This window comes from Rhinolophus sinicus, linkage group LG03, assembly GCF_036562045.2.
Source record: "Rhinolophus sinicus isolate RSC01 linkage group LG03, ASM3656204v1, whole genome shotgun sequence".
Taxonomy (NCBI): domain Eukaryota; kingdom Metazoa; phylum Chordata; class Mammalia; order Chiroptera; family Rhinolophidae; genus Rhinolophus; species Rhinolophus sinicus.
Window position 1 is genome coordinate 23,816,042 of NC_133753.1, and position 20,303 is coordinate 23,836,344.

Below are 20,303 nucleotides of genomic sequence, written 5' to 3' on the forward strand. Positions count from 1 at the left end.
TTGTACTTGCTTTGAAATGAGTGAACAGAATTGTCGGGTTTAATATGGTCAGATGTATAACCTTGTCTTTTACACTTAATGCCTTTTGTGTTTTATTTTAAAAAATCCTTTCCTTATCCAAAGTCATGATGATAATCTCCTATGTTTTCTTTTAAATATTTAAAAATGTTGTCTTTACACATAATTTGGAATTACTTTCTATGTAGTATGAGAGGTGGGAGTCCAATTTTATTTTCTTTTTCCATTCTTTCTCCATGATTTTCAGTGGTACCACAGTATTGTATCAACTTTCTATAATGTGTTGAGTCTGTTTTGGGGCACAAACAAGAGTTTGTGCAGAACTGTTGCTGATTGCTCTCATCACTGCATCTGTGGAGTCGTTGGAGGCAAGAGCCAAAAAGGGACGTGGGGAGGAGGTGTGATGATTTAAGTATCATCACAAAATTGTCCACAAAAATTTTAATCCACAGAAGTATCCACAAAAATTGCTAAATTTTCCTGTCCCTGAACCAGTATCACATTATATTAACTACTATTGTCTTATTTTTTTAAGTCTTGCTATCTAGTAAAAAAAAAAAAATTCCATACCTGCCATATTCCTTTCTATAAGAGTGTCTTGACTAGTTTTGGGCCCTTTCTCTTCCATATATATCTTAGAAATAATTTGTCTATTCCTCAAAAAAGAAAAAAAAAACAATCCACAATATTTTGATTGCTTTAAATCTTTAAATCAGTTTGAGGAGAATTGACATCTTTAAGATACGGAGTCTTTCTATCCATAAACATGGTATGTACTTCTATTTATTTAGGTCTTCTTTAATGTGTCTCAGTAAAATTTTATGATTTTTTCCATATAGGTCTTGCACATCTTGCGTAAGACTTATCCCCACACACCTTAGTTATATTTTTGGTCTTATAGATGATTATTGCTTTTATTTATCATTGCCAAATTGATAGAGAGCATTTTAAAAACTCATTTTAATTTGCATTTCTCATTAGTCATTAATCATGATGAACATTTTTCATGTGTATTTCTTCTCTTATGAATGGCCATTGCATATGATTTGCCCATTTTTCTAATGTGATGTAGGATAGACATTCTGGTTGTCCGCACAATATGCATTTATTTCTTCCTTATTAAAAGAACTGATTTTGTTTGATTTCTACCCAGAGGGAAAGTGGTTTTAGCTTATGAGTAAATCTGGGTTGGTCTAAGCCAACCATGGTACTTTCATTCTTCTTTTTTTAAAGATTGGTGTATTCTAACCCGTTTTGTAGCAAGTGGGATATGAGGGGGTTCCATTCGGGACTTCCTAGAAAGATTTCTCTGTTTTTAAGAAAGAAACAGGAAAACTACTTAGTCTCTTCTATCTTTGGTCTTCTCGGAAATGATGGCTAGAGTCACTGCAGCTATCTGGTGACCATGCCGTCTCAAGACTGACGATAAATTAACATGCTGAGGATGGCAGAACAGATACACAGAAAGAACCTAGACGCTTGATAATAGCAACATTTAATGGGTATTTTACAAATATAAATCCTTTTCAGCCTTAACAACAAAGAGATAGTACTCTTTTTTGTTTTTTTCAAATGAGTTGGTTTAATTCCAGGCAGTACAGAATTCGGGATAGAACAAAGACTGAAGGATCCTGCGTTGAGTTTCCTCTGACCTCACAGCTAAGGTTGAAATGGCTGAGTGAGAAGAACTAAACAGATGAGCCACTGCATGATTATTATTATTATTTACAAAAGTTTATTCTCAAATGTACAACAGACTCCAAGACAACACTTCATTCTAGCTATAGGTGGCAACAGGTCTTACGGCAGGGAATCCAGATGTTAAAACTGGAAGGGAATTAAGGATCACCATTGCCCCAGGCACAAGAAACAGCTCACTTTCTGCCAGATTTCTTAATTCCATGTGTGGCCAGGGGCCCTTTCCCCGCGGCCTTCACTTTTAACTCCCAGAGTTTCTTCTGCTCCTCTTTTGGCTTCTGCTTGAATGCCTTGTCATCCTCGTCCATCTCCTTGGCCTGCTTCTTGGGCTGCTTCAGGGACTTCTTTTTGCCACCTTCGCGGCGAGCTTCTTCTTGCTGCCCCTTCCCCGGACCCTGCCACTGGAAGCCGAGATAGTACTCTTAATATAACCATTTTCAAAAGGGGAACAGGAGGCATAAATAGGATAAGTAACTTGCTCAATGTCACACATCCGGTAAGTGGAAGAGCTGGGATGTAAGTGGAAGAGCTGGGAACAGTCTAGTTTAAACCCAACAGTCTAGTTTCAGAGACTGCACTGTTACTCCGTGTACTGGGGTGTCCTTTATTAAAGTCATTGTGTGAAATCAACAGATCCAGAAGTGGCCGTACCTTTAGATTTCTTATTATATAAAATAATAAGTTTTTTTTATCATTTATATAATTTTGAATGGAGTTTTCTGACACTTGCAGCCCAGAGCATCTTGATATTGGGTATTTGTCTTTTTCTCATTGTTTTGTAAGATCTATTTATATATTAAGGATACCAACGGTTTGATTGCAGTTTGTGTTGCAATAGTAACATGTTTAGAAACTTTGCCCAATTCTCATATGTTGCTATGGGATTATAAATTGAAGTACCTTTCGGTGGAACAATTTGGAAAAGCATAGCAAAAGACTTTAAAATATTCGTTCATACCCCTTAAACCAGCATGTCCATGTCTAGAAATTTATCCTAAGGAAATAATCAGAAATAGACACAAAGATTTATCCACAATAATATTTTTTACTTTATTATTTATAACACAAATATCTCTTAAATATTCTAAATTAGGAAATTGGTTGGAATTATAGTACAGCCCTACAATGGAATATCATGTTTTAGAAGAATGTTTAATGACATAGGAAATGCTTACTGATAAGGAGAATTGTTGGCAACATATTGTTAAGTTTAAAAAGCAGGTTGTATATAGTCACTCTGGAAAATAGTTTGACAGCTCCCTTAGAAACTAAAATTGGATCTATAATACAATCCAGTAATTGCACGCTTGGTCATTTATCTCAGAGAAATGAGCGCTATGTCCAAAGGGGTACTTGTATGTGAACGTTCATAGCAGCTTTATTCATAATAGCTAAAAACTGGAAACTTCCCAAATATCCTCTAATTGGTTAATGGTTAACCAAACTGTGGTACATCTGTGCTATGAAATATGGCTCAGCAATCAAAAAGGAACAACCTATCGATACATGCAGTAACTTAGGTGAACCTCAAGGAAATTATGCTGAGTGAAAAATGCCAATCTCAAAAGTATACATACTATGTAATTCAATTTATGTGACATTAATAAAATAACATAATTATAGAGATAAAGAATAGATTAGTGGTTGCTGGGGGGTAGGGTTGAGTGGGGGCATGGGATTGGGTGTGGCCATAAAGCAGTGATACAAAAATTAGTATAATTGAGTCTCTTGATTGTGGTGATGGTTATGCAAGGCTACGCATGATAAAATTGGATAGAGTTACACACACACACAAGTGCATGCATAAGTAGTGAAATCTAAATTAGCTCTATGGATTTTACCAATGCCTATATCTTGGTTTTGCTATTGTACTTAGTTGTATAAGATGTTATTGGAGGAGGCGGGGAAGGGTGTGTGGGACTTTGGTGTACATTCCTTTCACCTTCCTGTTAATCTATAATTATTTCGAAATAGTTAAACAAAAACTTCATAAACCAGGATATATAAAATACAAACATCTATTTAAAAGAAAATTATAAAGTATTACATTACGCTAGCTATAATTGTTAAATGACTCAGTGTTAAAATAGATAATAAAAGAGATTTTGTTTAAAGTCTGCAATTTTTTAAAATAGCAGGATGCAAAAATAATATATTTGGTGGAATCTCAATTTCATTTAAAATATTTATATGTTATTCATATGTATTACATACAAACATATATAATACATATGATTACATATACTCATACACACACCTATATATTCACATATAGTATGCCATAGATATCTATATACTGTATCTACATCTATCTATCTCTCTCTCTATCTACATAGGGGTGGGTGTGTGGATGTGTGTGTATAAATGACATACAAGTATACTAATAGATATACACTATCTCTAGGTAGTGTGATTACGGGTTTGTCAGAGACCCCTAATTGCCTCTAAAATCATTCTTCTATAGTAGAAGAGTTTTAACAGGACACATAGCTACCCAGAATAAAGATATTTCCCAGTCTCCCCAGCAGGTAGATGTGGCCACATGACTGTGTTCTTACCAGTGGGATGGTGTAGAAGTGTTGTGTTGCTGCTTCTGAGAACTTTCCCTCGGAAACAGCTGGCACGGGTGTTTGGCCTCTTTATCCCTGTCTCTTTCCTCTGCCAGCTTAGATGATGAGGATGAAGGCCACACTGCAGGCCTGGCAGAGTTATGAGCTGGGAGGGGAGAAGGAGTTCTCTGTGGAGCAGAACTCCCGTACCAGCCTGCACATTTGGACGTCATGTAGCTGTAAGCAAAATAAGCTTCAGTCTTGTTCAAGCTACTGTTATCTTGGGGTTTCTATCACTTACAGTCACACCCAATCCTAACAAATACAAGAGTGATTTTTATTTTCATTTGTGACTTTTCTATATTTTCCAGAAGTTCTACAATAAATACATCCCATTTATAATCAAAAAGAAAATTTATTTGGAAGAAAAAGAAGAAAAAGAAGAAATCCTTTATCAGGCCCATTCTCTCAACCAGGAGCGTGAGTATATTGACCAAATCTTCCAGAGTTTCCCAGTTTCAAGCATTCTGGCTATTGTCTGCCTAATTATCAAATCATAGTTTCCAGACTTAAATTTGGAGAATAAGGTGATTGTGATGATAATTCTCAACTGGGGGGAGGGAGGCTGACCAAAATATTTGTGTCTTTCTCCTCTAGTTCTAAGGAATCTCCTTTAGGCCATCGGATCACTTCCTTTTCCTGAAGGGCTTTGACTCAACACTTGGGCATGTGAATGCACGACTGTTTTTATCCTTCTCTGATTGTTTTGGTGGATAAGTCATATCTCTACGCAACCTGAGAACAAGTGCTATTGTAGTGGACACCTGTTGTTTTTGTCTGTGTGCACACTCCCTTTCCTTTGGGAACTGCCCCTACTCATTCCGTGTCATTCAGGTGAAACTGTCAATTCCAGTGCCTCCTGATGCCCCAAGTGGCCCCTAACCACAGGCATGGCACACCATTCAGGTCTGGGTAGCCATCCCACTTCCAAGACAATTGGCTGTGCACAGCCATTTAGTCCTTCCCTGTGATTTACTATATAGACCCTGGAAGAAAGCAGGTTTCTTTCCTTTAAATCATCTGCTGTAAGGAAGTCGACTTGGGGCTATCAGTGGCCAGCTTTCCCACCTCATGGAGAAAGCTTGTCTGCAGGAGAAAGTCGGGTAACTCCTCTAGGAGAAGAAGAGCAAGCAGAGCCAAATTCTAGAACAAGAGGAAAAGAGCAAATACATTGATGATTTGGAATGAGTTGATGTAGGCCTTAGATCTAGCTAGGCCTAAAGGTAGAGCTACCCTTGGACTTTTCAACAAATTCCCCCTTGGCTTAACTTTCTGAGTTGCTGGAGCCTTGACTAAGCTTCTCTTTTGTCTTCCTGGGATGGGAGCCCAACCCTATTTTCAGCGAAAAAAGGAGTCCATTATTATTTGATTGATTCTGCTAGACTAGAAGCTAATCTTGGTCTACATGTAGGTTTGTATTTTTGCTCTTTATAGATCAACATACTCAATATGCAAGAAGTATTTATTGAGCATCTTTATAACAAGCACCATATCGCATATTGGAAAACAGCCCCTGTCCTAGGGGAAACTCAATAATAATCATCCTTACACTTAGAGGGTTTTGCCTTTTGATGGAGGACTTTCATATTCCTTACCTCTTTTGGTCTCTGAACAGCCCTGTGAAGTTCTCTGGCTCTGGTCAAGAGATCAGTTATTCCACAATTGTTAGGTCAGTCCTAAGTGAGAATTGTGCCAAGCACATAGGTAGACAAAAACAAATAGCCTGTGATTCTGAAAAAAAAATGTGGAGACCAAGGTCTACTAGCCAATTGTCCTCTGGGCCATGGTCACAGTGTAGTTGAATGTTAAACCATTGAAAAGCTTGGGTGTGGAAGTCATGTGGATCCCAGTTCAGATCGTATGTCTACCCCTCCCAACCTGTCTGTCAGTGGAGATGATAACAGCAGTGACATTTGGTAAGCTGTAGTGATGGGAAAGAGTTACAGACATCGTACTACTATTGAACTTTAAAGCAGTAGATCTGGATAACCATTCATCAAGAGAATTTTTTTAAATCTCCCAAGAAGGTGATTCGAATATAGTTAATAAGGATCTGGTTGTAATGTTGAAGACTAGATAATCCGGAGAAAAATAACACCAGCTTTTATTTCCATAACTCCTGTCTTTCAAGAATAAATCAGTTATTACACCTACCTGAGAGCATTTAGAACAGCACCAGGCCTTGTGTGAGGGGCGGCCCAGTCGGGAAGCCTGTGTGCTGGGTCCGAGCAGCTTCCTGCCATCTTGGTGCAACAGTGACAGTCGGTGACTAACCTACAGACAGAGGCTGCTGGTGGCTCCCAGAGACCAGGCGCCCCCCCTCTCCCACCTGGCTCCCCTCCTTCCCTGGAAGAGTTTCTATCTCTGGTTTGATGCCTGGGCCAGGAACGTCCCTAACAATAGGCAGTCATTGTCTAACTTCAGAGGACAGTTTGATTAACTGGTTCCTGACCAGAGTGCAAAACAAAAAGGTGGGGTTACTTCTCAAGCGTGCTCTCTACAAGCATGGAATGGAGCGGGAGGTGGAATGTAGTGGGTGGGGAGAAGCTAAGAACTGAAATCAGAAAGGTCTTTCCAATCTCTGCTCATTTCACTTTGGGGGGCTTGAGTAATAAGAATCACAGTGTCCTCCACTTAGTAAGCACCTGCATTGTGCCAGAGACTTTATATATATTACATCTAAACCTTGCAAGACTCTACAGGGACATGCTAACTTCTTCGTCACACAGTGGAGGTTAAGTGACATGCTCCATCATACAGCCAGGGGGGCAGAGTTTAGGATCAGACTCAGGTTGCCTGTCTCCAGAGACTTCCAGACTGCCTCCTAATTCCACGATGTCCACACCTCCATGTTAGAGTGGGAAGAATGGCCTTAGGGGTCAAACAGGGGCCAGGCTTCCTCAGACCTTCAAGATCTTGGTGATACAAGCTGTGTCTCTACCTTGTCACATGAGTAAGGAGCCAATGGATGAGACTAGAGGCAATGCTGAGAAGGCTGAGTGGCCGCCTTCTGAGAACTGTGCCCTGGACTTGCTAGGATGCCCGGCACACACCTGCCGAGCTGGCAGGTGGACGGGGAAGAGCCCTGCTGGGCTCCGAAAGGCTCCTGCCAGCCCCTACCCCTGAAGGGAAGACGGAAACCAGCTGGGGCTCACTGGCCCTAGCCTAGGGTGGATGGCTGCGCGGAGCCCAGTGACCAGTCACACCCCGTGGGAAAGCCTTGGCCCTGGCCTGCCTGGGAGCCACTGTGGTGCCGCCTCCTGCCCACGGCTTGGCTCAGCGGGTTCCCAAGTGGCTTGACTTCCTCCTCCGTCCCCTCCCCCACCTTCTGAAGTCTGCAGGGAGTCAGGGAGGCCGCTGGCAAAGTTGCGTCTCAGTCCCCTGGGCCTCCCCAAGCCCTTCCACATACACCTTGGAGCCAGGTTTCCCCAGGGAACATGAGGGGACTCTCCAACCTCCTGAGCATGCCCCTTCCCCTAGGTCTGTCTAGGGCTGGCAGGCCCCACTCCCACTCCTTCCACTGCACACTGAGGCCCCACTCTGGGCTGCAATCGCAGGGCTTTGGGTATGGGCTGTTTTTGCAGCTGGGCTGGGGCGGAGCAGCGGGAAGGCGTGTCTCGGGTACTGATGTCTGAGAAAGCCCTGAGCCCGCATTCCCACTAGGACTGGGGCAGCCCCTTGAAGCTAGTGAGTGTCCTGTTCCTGGGGAGAGGCCCCTGGGCCAGAGCCGGAGTGTAGAGGAAAGGCAGAGAAAGAGTCCACCGAGTAGGCGCGGGAGAGCTTATGGGAGACCCCAAGCCTTCTCTGAGCCTCCCCCCCCCAGCAGCCCCAGCTGCTCCCCTCATTTCCATTACAGCTGGACAGAGCCACCTCCCCCTCCCCCACCCCCACGCACATCTGGGAGATCCTGGAGCAAGCTTCCTTAAAACAAACAAAACAAAACAAAAAATCTCGTTTACTAAGGGCAACATGCTAGAAACTCAAACGAATAAACATCACCCATAATCCCTTCACTCAAAAGTATTCATTAAGAACATTTTGCTGTATTTCCCTATGACCTCATTTTTTATTGTGTTAAAAGATACATAACACAAAATTTACCATTTGAACCATTTTTAAGTGTACATACAGTTCTGTGGCGTTAAGTATATTCACATTTTTGTGTAATCATCACCATTTCCAGAACTTTTCATCCTCCCAATCTGTCCCCATTAAACACTAACATTCCGTTTCCCCAGCTCCTGGCACTCGCGGTTCTACTTTCTGTCTCTATGAATTTGACTCCTCTAGGTACCTCATGTAAGTGGAATCACAGTATTTGACCTTTTCTGTCTAACTTGTTTCACTTAGCATAATGTCCTCAGAGTTCACCCATGTTGTGGCATGTGCCAGAATTCATTACTTTTTAAGGCTGGATAATATTTATATATGCATATATATATATATATATATATATATATATATATACACACATACATACATATATATCATTTTGTTTATCAGTTCATACACTGTTTTTTCACATAATTAAAATTATACCATGTCAACAGTTATATACCCTGATTTTTTTACTCAGATGTTGCCATGCCATTAAAATTTTTTCCTAAATATAATTTTTAGTGCTTATGCTTTATTTCCTCACGTGAATGGATATAGCATAATATACTTGACTAGTCTCCTGCCATTGGATACTAAGGCATCTTCTTTTTTTTTTTTTGCTATAATAAACAACACTGGAAGGAACATCTCTGTAGAAATTTTTATGGGCCCTCCTGCAATTCTGTCTGACTTCTGGCATTTCAGATTATTTCCCAAGGACAAGTACCAAAAGTAGAATTGCTCATCAGGCGATAAACACTCCTCAGTCTCTTGATAAACATCACCCCAAACTTTCTAGAAGAATTATGCCTTTGCGCCTCCCGTGAGCAGCGTAGGAAATCCAGAGCCTTTTCCTTCCTTCACACATTTAGTATATTTCTGAGCACTCATGTGCCTGCCACTGAGGAGCCAAGGGATGCTTGCACTGTGCCTTCTCTTTCCTTGGAGAACAGTGGAGACCTCCACAAGCAGGGATTCAAGGTACCCAACCATCCTTCATGGCCTCCTGAGGCTGCTCTGCCCTCGGCAGGCTGGCCTGTCCAGTCGAGGGCACAAGTTCTTAATGGCCATAGGACCGAGTGGCTCATGAGAGAACCAGCCTGGGCCTGGAGCCGACTCAGAAAGAAGGCCGTGCAGAGCCAGCTGGATGCAAAGGAGCAACTAGTGTGGTAGGGGTGGAGGGCTTCCCTCCTAACTGTGGCCTACGCTGGGCCCAGGACCACTCTGCAGGCCCCTTCGTGACTGTGCTGCCAACCAATGCAGACGACAGCTGTCAGTGGTAGCCATTTACGGAGGGCTTACTACAGGTTAGGTCCATTGACTGCTTGCACAAACTCTCTGCTATAAGTACCTCTATTTTCCCATTTAACTCGCAAAGCAACTGAGTTTTACAGCCATTTGATATCTTGGTGAAGGCACATCGCTGGTGTGCACAGGAGCTGGGATTCTTACTCAGGTGTCTCTAACTATAGAGCTTGTGCTCGAGACTATTCTCATTTCCTGCTTCTTCTGGTGCCCTGAGGCTGGGGAAGAGAAAGAGCTGTGCAACAGTGATGGTCTATAGGGTAGGATTTGGCTCTGCCTTCTCTGCCCAGCCTTGCCAAATCCTAGGCTAGAGACCCCAGGCCACTGGGAATGAGGAGTGCTTCGTGTCCCCAGGGGACCTGGCTGGGGCAGGGATGGAGGCAACCGGGGAGGGGGGCGGCTGGGGACCGAGCTGCACACAAAGGACCTGATTGTGTTACAGGCTCTGCTCTTTGGGAAAATAAGTATCACGAAGTCATCTGTTTTGGACAATCTGGTGTCCCAGAGACCAAAAGCCAAAGAAAACATGGGCTAAGGAACCGGAGCCAGCAATGCCGTGGCCTGCAGGTGAAGAAGGCCTTCCAGGGTTGGGGATAGGCGCTCCCGCGGGTTCCCAAGCTGGAACCCAGCGCTGATGCCTAAAGCAGCTTCCTTGTCCGCGGCTCCTTGGGTGCAGGCAAAGGACAGGTCTTAGGGCTGGAGAAATTATTCCACAGACAGATGGGAGCATGAGACCAGAGGAGCGCAGAGCCACCCGCTAAAGCCTGGCCTTGCGGGCCTGCAGGCAGAGGGGCCTCAGCGCATCCAGGAGGCTCAGAGACCTGCAAATTCTGTGGGCTCCACTCCTGAGCCTGAGGAACACGCATTGAGAGGAGCCAGGGTGGGGGCTGGCCAGGCCACCCTCAGGCAGTCAAAGTACCCTACAAGGCAAAGGAAGGCAGCTCAGTGGGAACCCAAGCAGGGAGGGGTGATCTTTTTTTCCGGAACAGGATTCCCTGTGGGGCGCAGAGCAGAAGTCAGTGGGCTCCAGAGTCTGGGACGTGCCTGTTTGACTGGCTAAGGTCAAGAGGGCGGCCCACTGGCCGGGCCTCACCAGCCAAAGCCAACACAGGAAATGCCTAGCAGACCTCAATGTCCGGGCACCTAATTTGTTCTGGCTGCCAGGGAGCTCCACCTCCCAGGCTCAGCTGTAGGCAGTAGTGAAAATTTGGAGGTTGCAATGGCATCAGTGCTCAGGATGCGCAGTCCCCAGCCTGTCCTGATGGGCCCTCCGACACAGCGGGAGAAGCGGCGTGGAGCGGGGGTACACACAAGAGGCCAGCAGGCCGTGCGAGAGGAGCCAGGCGTTACCCTGGACGGCGGCCACCAGCGTGTTGTTGGGATCTAGTTTCAAGCTCCCGCTCCTTGGAGGAGAGCTGCGAGGGGTCATCCCCTCCCGACGCCCCAGCAAGGAGCCTGATGGGCAGACAGTTGTTAACACCGCCGCCACCACTGTGGTGATTAAAGCGCTGTAATTGGCCTCGCAGCCAGGCAGGGGCCGGGCCTGCCAGCCGGCAGCCACCATGGTCTTCGGAGCAGGGGAGGGGACTGCGCTCGCGGGGAACAGCGTGTGCTGTAACTATTTGCGCTGATCCGATTAGTTTGTGAATTGACACTCAATCCTCCTTAGTGATTTCTTTTCTGGGGCCTCAGCGAGGGCCAGAACTATGTGTGGGGTGGCGGCAGGGAGGAGACCTCGGCCTTCCCAGGCTCCTTGTAAGCTGGGCACTAGGTAGCTGGGCGGACCAAGGTTCTCTATCCTAGGTATGACCTCAGCTTGGCCAAAGACCTCTCTGCTGTCCCACGGTGACGGCTCAGCCAACCCCAGATACAGGGGCTGAACCATCTCTTGGTGGTAGGGACCCTCTTTCCCACGTGCCCCGTGGTGCCTGGTACAAGTTGAGCTTTGCAGGTGCCAGTGCCAATGTACTCCCAGGCCCAGCATGCCTGGCACAGAGGAGGTTTGCCAAGGACGTTGGCAAAGTGAGGGCATCAGTGTCCTCTTCCCCAAATGGCCTGAGTGAGAGATTCTGTGATCCCCTCCAAGGTCTAGGTGGTCCTGATGGAAGCATTTTTCCAGACAGTCTCAGGAAGAGAGAGCTCTCCAAAAGCCCCCTGGTCCATGCCCCTTTGTCTACGGGTGGCATCCCTTCAGCCATCTCTCTTGGGCAGCAATATGATACTTCAGCTGCACTCTCCCTTTCCGCATTAGCGCGTGTGCCTGGTTGAGAGTACCTGTGTCTGCCTGGAAGGAACGTGGTTCATTTTCTTCCCTGCCCTTCCTCTATGTTCTTTCAGTTTCCTGGGTTCCTTCCCTCGGAAGTCCCAGGCAGGGAGGAAGAAAGCTGTGTGTCTGGCATGGAGGCCTCTGGGTCATGACCTTTGCAGAGCCTGTCTTGTTTACACTTCAGGCTGAGGCATAGGCTGGACTGGCCTCCCACCTGCCTGTTCCCTCAGTCCCCTCCCTGAGGGGGTGCCCCAAACCCTCTGTGAGTAGGAGCTGGTCCTGGCTGCTCAAGGGGTACCCCCTTTAGCTGGTGGGTAGGCTGGAGGCCAAGTAGCTGGAGGCTGCAGGGTAATGTAGGGTGGTAGCCCTAGAGGGAGAACACAGGCCTGTCTGGTCAGCATTAGCAGGCAGGGACAGTAGCCAGCACCCAATGGTGTTAGGCAAGAAACGCCCCTGGACGCCGAGGGAGGAGGCAGCCAGAGGAGGAATGGATGTGCCCCAGGTACACTGGAGGCTGAAATGCAATCCTTGCTTCCTTCTTGCCAGGTCTGGTTTGAAAACCCCTCCACTACCAGCTGACAAGTCCTGCCCAGCCCAGGCCTCTGGGGCCCCAGGCCCTTGGGCATGAGTACAGCATGGGCGCCTGGGGGACACTGTAGGAGGGCCACTGCACTCCAGGCAGACCCTGCAGCTCCTCCCCAGCCTGCTGCTTCCTTTTCGTTCTCTGCCCCTCTCTCCCATCCCAGCTCTCCCTCAGGGTTTTTCCAGCCTCTCTGTGCCATCCTATCTACCCTCCTAGGGAAGAAGCTGGAAACTGTGGCAGTGTGGAAACAAGGTCTGGGTGTTCAGCCTGGGACAGCTATTCAACCTTTCTGAACCTCAGTTTTCTCATCTTTAAAATGGGAGTGAGGAATATCTACACTCTGATTACTGCCTTGGAAGGATGTTAATGAAGTATTGTTGAATGAAAACAGCAGGATATAATTCAGAATGCATTGGATAAAATGTATTTATCCAATAAATTTTAAACAGACCTTACCCCTGGAATATGGGAATGGTGAGGAACGGACAGCGTAATGGGTGTTAGGAAGGATAATTTTCATTTTTTACTTAATATTCCTTGATATCGCTTGAATTTTATTTCAACAAGTATGAACATTTTTTTGGTAATTGAAAATGTAAGGGTTCTATCTTAAAGGGTTGTTGCCAGCTTTAAATGTTAATGTCGATTTGCTGAATGAATGAATGAATGAAGTCCCTAGTGCTTGTCTGGCTCAGGACATGCTTCTCTTTCCTCCTGTAAGCTAACTCTGACTCATGTTTTCTCTCCCCACTTATCTGCCTTCTTTCCCCGAAGGGGTTAAAACAGCAGCACTTCCAAAGCAGAGTCAGGGAATCCAGAAGCCCCCAGTGCGGCTGCAGTGGGAGCTGTGGGGTGGCATGGAGGCAGCATCCCCCCACCCCCACCAGGGCCAGCCCACTCAGCTCGGCTCAGGACCTGCTTCCAATTACCCATGAAATCTGAGCTGGAAGAGACCTATTAAAGCCCCATTTAGTTTGATCCCCCTGGAGGCCTGGGATCTTTTCCGGCGACATCCCCCTCCTGGTCTGACTGGGACTTCAAGCCCTTTGGATGTTATCTCCTCCTGGGTCAATATTGTGACAACTCCAGCTGTGACCCGGGCCACCCTGGAGCCAGAGCTGATCTGGGCCTGTTGTGATTCAGGGGCCCCCAAACCCAGCTCCCTTCCTACCTTGGGTCTCCCGGAGGTAGAGGGGGCAGTCCTGATAGACACGACCCACTTCTAACCAGAGCTCAGTCTGGCCTGCACCCCTCTTTCCAGCCTGGTCTGCAGGTTGCCTGATGACTCTGGGCCCACCTGGCCATCCCTTGGGCAGCTCTTACTGGGATGGACCGACTTTCACATATTCCCAGTCGTGCCTGGTACAGGTCCCATGTTTCATAATAGCCGTTGCATAAGAAATAATAAATAACGGTGATTAACGATCTCCTCCCCTCGTCCCTGGGCTCGTCTGGGTCAGACCTCCCAGGGAAGGCACAGGAGCTCCAGGAGGAGGAGGAGGAGGGGAGCCCAGGGTGTGGAGGAGCACCCACCCTCCCTACACATGCACCCAAAGCACCTCTGCAAGTCCTCTTCCACGGCCACTCCCTGAGGAGAAAGAAGAAGCCACCAAGAAAGGCAAGGCAGGGGCCCCAAAGTCCCTCAGACAAGGGGTCCCCAGCACCAAGGTGGTGACCCAGAACCCCTCGGACCCCAGGGCACACTCTCACGTCCGGTGGGCCTCAGCTCCCTGCAGACAGCCGTGGTGAAGGATCGTGCCCACGGGACCGCCGTCTCCCTGCCCTCCCCAAGAGCCCCTCCCGGTTCGGGCCTCTAGGCACCTCTCCTGTGAGTGGGAGGCCCAGGCTGTACACCAGGGACCAGGCGGGGCTGGGCTGGGCCTTTGGGGTGGTCTGCTTGGAGAATTTGTGCCTTCTTTCCTGAACTCTGCAGCAGCAGGGAGGGAGTGAAGAAGCCACTTTAGGGGCAAGGCTGGGGCAGCCACTTGGAGGTGAGAGGAGGGCAGCAGGAAATGGCGGATAAGAAGGTTCCAGAAGGAGGAGTGGAGGGAAGGATCTTGGGAGAAACACAGAGTGCGCCTGACTAATACTCTCCCTGCATGCCCCTCTCGGCCCCCTTAGGGCTGCAGAGGAGAGGGGTGTGGAGGGGTGTGCACCTCTAAAGATCATCGAGGCCAGTCTCCTGCCTCCAACCCCCTCCCCGCTGTGGGTGGATATGGATCCTGTTGGGATATTGCAGACAGAGATTTTATGGCCTGGGTCAATGAAGGATGCTCCTTTCTTACATGTAGCCTAAGCTTCCTTGCTGTACTTTAAACCAGTATCTCATTATTGCATCTAACGTGGATGCACATAAATAGCATTAACCTGTGGCTTTGCTCCTCCAAAGTTCACTCCTGAGAGGAAAGAGGACCATCGCCCTGGCATTCTCTGGGTACCTTAGTCCTGTCACCATCCCCACTGCCAGGATCCAGTACATGCAGCTCCTCACAGGCCCAGAGAGGTCTCCTGTTGCCTGGGGTCCAGGACAGCCATTGTCTCTTGCTGGACCCCTCGTCCTGTTTGCCAGTTCAGTGGAGGATGGGGTGCTGTAGCCCGGGGCCAGCGATCAGGTCACCGTGGGGCCAGATCCCTGCCACTCACAGCTGTTCATCACCGTGGCTGAACAACCTCCCAGGAATGCTTCATTTATCTCTGTCAAAAGTCAGGATGCAGTGTTCAACCCCTTCTCACTCCCCTGGCGGTGGCGGGTGGGTGTAGAAGGCAGATGGACTAGCCTTGGCCTTCCCCTTACCCCAGGGCTGGGCAGAAGGAAGTGCGCCAGGACACGTCAACTCATGTGCTCATGCAGACCCACCTGCGTAAATGAGCACACACCTTCAACACACGCAAACACCTATACAGGTTCATTTTACACACATGCTTTGGCACGTGGGCACAGGTTTACCTACACAGGCTTACATGCACACACCCACTTTCACACATTTCCACACATTTCCAAACACACACGGCTCCCCGTGCACACACTTGCTTATATCTTCTTCCTTTGAACACATATGCGAGGTCTGACAATTAAGATCACAGACTTGTTGCAATGATGTTGCTAATCTTTTTTGATATCAGAGGGATTATTCGTTATGAATGTGTACCAACTGGACAAACAGTTAACCCAGTTTACTATTTGGAAGTGCTGAAAAGGCTGCATGAAAAAGTTAGACAACCTGAACTTTTTGCCAACAATTCATGGCTCTTGTATCACGAAAATGCACCAGCTCACACGGCACTGCTGTGAGGGAGTTTTTAGCCAGTAAACAATTAACTGTATTGGAACACCCTCCCTGCTCACCTGATCTGGCCCTCAGTGACTTCTTTCTTTACCTGAAGATAAAGGAAATATTGAAAGGAAGACATTTTGATGACATTCAGGACATAAAGAGTAATATGAGGACAGCTCTGATGGCCATTCCAGAAAAAGAATTCCAAAGTTGCTTTGAAGGGTGGACTAGGTGGTGGTGTCGGTGCACAGTTTACCAAGGGGAGTACTTTGAAGGTGACCATAGATATTCAGCAATGAGGTATATAGTACTTTTTCTAGGATGAGTTCACGAACTTAATTGTCCACCCTCCTATATTCATCCACACACAACGACACACTTTGCATGCACTCACATAGGACATTAATGGGAGGCTGCCAGCGGCTGCTTGGTTCTAATGATGGAATATATGATGGGAGTTGTTCACAAGCCATTGGCTCTGGAGAGTAGGGGAGGGGAGGAACCCTGGGCCCCCAGGGGAGGTTTCTCTCATGCCCTTCAGGGAGCCATCAGCCTTCCAGGGAACCAGGAGACCCAGACCTTGCAGAGTGAGTAGGATTTCAATAGGAAGCATGGCAGCAGTGAGTTCCAGGAAGAGGGGACGGCCTGAGCAAGGGAGTAGAGAGGGGAAGTTTCAGGCCACGTTGGGGGGAAGGCTAGCAGGCACAGCCGAGGGGATGGACGATGAAGCAGAAAGTACAAAAGGCCTTTTTGCAATGGGGAGCCATGGAAGATGTTTGAACAGGAGAGTGAGCTGAGAACGGCTCTTTGGGAGGCTTTATTCTCCCAGTGCTGTGTGCGCAGGGAGCACAGAGGGGGAAAAGAACGATCCTGCCTGGAACAGATGGGGAGGAACAGAAGCAGCTTGACTTCTGATATGGGCTTCAAAGGGTGGATGAGAGTTGTCCCAACAAGGAAGGACAGGAAGGAGAACCAAAGCTGAACCTGGCAGCTGGGGGGGAGGGGAGGGGCAGTGCTGTGTAATTATTCACGTGTACTCCAGAGAGCCAAGCACAGGTTGTCTGGAGGAGCTGAACAGAGTGTCTACCCCAGAATCGGAAGTCAGACAGCTATGACCAAGTCCACTGAAACATGAAAAAGAGGCGAGTAAACAGTGCCTGATGCTACCCTGGGGGAAGATGACCTGACCTCAGAAAGGAGAGGAACTGTTCTCCTGAATGAGTGGGAGCCACGGGGTGAGGACACAGAAGGGGTGTCAGCGCCAGCTAACTGACCTTCCCGACGGACCCACTCAGGTCTCAGGGGCACCCAGAGAAAGAACGGGACCACCTGGCCCTGATCCTTTGACACGGCCCTTCCCTGGGAAACCTCGCTGAGGCGTTCCCGCCAGCCTCCACCCACCCGTGACCCCACTGTCCTGCTGAGCTCCGTAGCCGAGGGGCTCTACACTCCAGGCTCCAGCCCCACCTTGGCCCCATCTCCAGCCTCCATCTCCTCAGAGCAGGAAACACCACATCCCAGCTGTCTGTCCCAAATCCACCTGGAGGCCAGCCAGCTTGGCCGAAGCCCAACTTAGGCCAGACCCAGGAGACACTGCCGGGAAGAGGCAAGGACTGGGAGGGAGCGGCTGAGCCAAAGTCGGGCCCCTTTCTGGGTCCTACGCGCTAGGGTTCCCCCTGGCACATCCATGGGCTTGCCCATTGCCACGTACTTCTGAGCCCCTGGTCCCCTGGGCTGCAGGCTCTAGGCCTTTCTGTGCAGTCCTGAAGAGATACAGGTTGCCATGACAGCTGGTAGTTGAACTCCACCCTGATTGCCAAAGGCCTGGAGGCCTGGCCTTGAACCCCACTTGGGATAGAAGTGGATCTGGTTAAGAACCCAGAGTCCCATTTTGCAGACTTGAAAGCTTGTCAACAGGCTGACGCAGAGACCCTTACTCTGAGAACAGCTCCGTCCTCCTCTCAGCCCTCCCATCTTCCTGCAGCCAACAGCTTGCATCAGCAGTAACAGCTGCTGCAGCCCTCAGGGCAGCCTGGGGCCGCCACCACCACTGTGGAAGATAAAAGGAGGCTGGGCACAGGGGGGCCGAGGGCTGCTGCACCCTCCCTAGTTCTGGGGAACAGGCATCTCTCATTCTCCAGACACCAGCCCCACTGGCCCCCCAGCCCTTCAACAGGCTCCTCCCTCCCTTCCCCTCTGCTTTGTCCTCTATCCATTCAGCTCCTAGCTGGGAGACACTTCGCTGCTGCCCATGGTAACTGGGTGCCCCAATTTGTTTGCCACATTTCATGCAAATTCCTTCTTCTTTTTCCTACCAGAGAGAAGAGCCAGAGAAACCCAGAGTCGGGGTGTCAAAGAGCAGGATAGACAGCCATAGGACACAGCATCTGAGACTGTCCCCAGGGATAGCTGGTCGGGAGGGAGGAAGGAGACACAGAAGAGAAAGGCAAGGCAGAGGCCTGAGGTCAGGTGACTCACACTGAGCAGGACCATTTAAGGGACAGCGTAGGTGCTCCTGGGTGGCCAGTGCTGAGACAATCTAATGAGGGCAGCTGGCTGGCACCTTCTACTTTCCCCACTGTTACTCTCAGCCTGGTCTGTGGCACTGGAAGTGCCCCCTCGCGGGCTGGGGGTGGGGAGGAATTATGGGGGTGTGAGACACTTAGGTCTGCCCTTCACAGGCTGTGTGACCTGAGCGAGTGCCTTCATCGCTCTGGGACTCAGTTTCTTCGACAAAAATGGTTCTACTGTTGTACCCACTATTTTTGTGAGACTTGAATAAGTTAACATTTGCAAAGTGTTCGGCAGAGTTCCTAGAACCTAATAAGAAATCTCTAGGTTAGGCGACTATCACTCTTATTTTCTGAGCTTTGATTTCCTTGTTTGTCAGAAGGACATAATACCTACCTCCCATGGCTGTGGGGAGTGAGTGGAGCATTCAGTAGATATCGAAGCAGGAGTGCCACTCCAAGTTTGCCTGTCCCTGGAGCCAGGGCCCAGCCCTACGCCTCGCTCTGTTGATGAGGCCCCCAGGCAGGCCTTGTGCCCAGTCAGGCAACAGGTGGCAGGGCCAGCAAAGCACAGGTGCAGCCTTGCAGGGGATGTGGGGGGTGGTCCCGCCTGTTTCCTCCCCACGCACTGCTTCCCCCAGCTGCTGGCTGGGCTGGCTGTGCCTGGGAGGAAGGCTGGGCGGAGGGAGGCAGCAAATACAGCCACGTGCAGTGAGACGGCCGGGGCTGAGTAAGCACCGCTTCCTGTGCCACTGTGGCCAGCACCAGTGACCAGTGGGTAGCTCACAATGCTTACTGGGGCAGGAGCTCTGTGACTGGACAGGGTCACTTCCCTGAATTGTCCTCACCGCCGGCTCCCCCCAGCACACCTGGCCTGCCTGGGGAATGATGGGGTGTCCAGCCGGACCTGAGAACACCATCCTGGGTGGCAGCCAGCACCCAGCCCTCACCATGCCAGGAGGCAGGGGGTTGAAGGGGCACTTGCTCAGGGATCGAGACACAGCACAAGGCTGGGATCCACAAAGACAGGCTGAGTCTGTGTTGGACTCAAGTGACCTGAGTGTCCTGGATGTAAAGGGCCAGGCTCGCGCCACCCGCCCTGCAACCCTCACTGGTGACATGTCTCACAGTCTCTGTGGGTGTGGTGGGGTAGGAAAGACCCCAGCAGACACACAACCAGAAGAAATGCTAATGGCCAGTACTCACATGGAGAAATGTGCAACACAGTTGCCTAGCAACCAATGAAATGTATCCAGAGCCACCCCTGAAACATGACTTTATATCTATGATGGCAAAGATATAAAAGCATTATAACACCAAGGACTGCCGGAGTGCAGTAGTCTCAGCACTCATGGACATTCAGGGAGGAGTGGAAACTGGAATAGTCTTTCTGGAGGGCAACTTGACAACGAGCATCAAAACCTCTGATCCAGAAATTCTACTTCTAGGAACTTAAGGGACACAAACAACAAATGTGTATAAAGATACTCATTGTAGTATTGTTAATAATGGAGAAAACATTGGATATAACCTAATGCCCAATGGTAGGTGGGCTTGAAAAGAAAAATTTAACCATGCAGTGGAAGTATTCCCTGGGAGTACAACCATTAAAAATGGCACCAAATAGCACTCTCAAACTTTAAGATGCGTAAGAATTACCCAGGGGTCTTGTTCAAATGAAGATTTTGATTCACTAGGTCTGGCGAGACCTAAAATTCTGCGTGTCTAACAGGGGAGGCCATTTCCGCTGGTCCCTGGCCCACACTTTCAGCAGCAAAGCTGTAGAATTTTCACTACTGATATGAAAAGGCATTACCAAAATAAGCTAAGATGAAGCAAAGCTGTTACAAAACAATAGGATGCCATTTTTAAATGAAAAAATGATACGCGTGCATAGAAAAACACTAGAAAGCTATACAACAAAGTATTAACAGGGATTTT

At 48.3% G+C, this 20,303-nt stretch overlaps 1 protein-coding gene across 1 annotated transcript; it reads right to left on the reverse strand.

Moving 5' to 3' along the window:
• Positions 1-1,580: 1,580 nt before the first annotated feature.
• LOC141570756 (translation machinery-associated protein 7-like) lies at positions 1,581-7,979 on the reverse strand. The gene is made up of 2 exons (XM_074329170.1): positions 7,865-7,979; positions 1,581-2,137 (listed from the first exon to the last, which is right to left on the reverse strand). The coding sequence occupies exons 1-2, from the start codon at positions 7,977-7,979 to the stop codon at positions 1,893-1,895; spliced, it is 360 nt and encodes a 119-aa protein (XP_074185271.1). The 3' UTR covers positions 1,581-1,892.
• Positions 7,980-20,303: the final 12,324 nt, after the last annotated feature.

Bases quoted from the DNA above. Each gene is read 5' to 3' on its own strand.
- LOC141570756 (XM_074329170.1), bottom strand. From the start codon at position 7,979: ATGCGGGCTCAGGGCTTTCTCAGACATCAGTACCCGAGACACGCCTTC. The intron at 2,138-7,864 runs GTGGGGCCTCAG...GGTTATATTAAG, and splicing joins CCCTGCGATTGCAGCCCAGA to AGTACTATCTCGGCTTCCAG.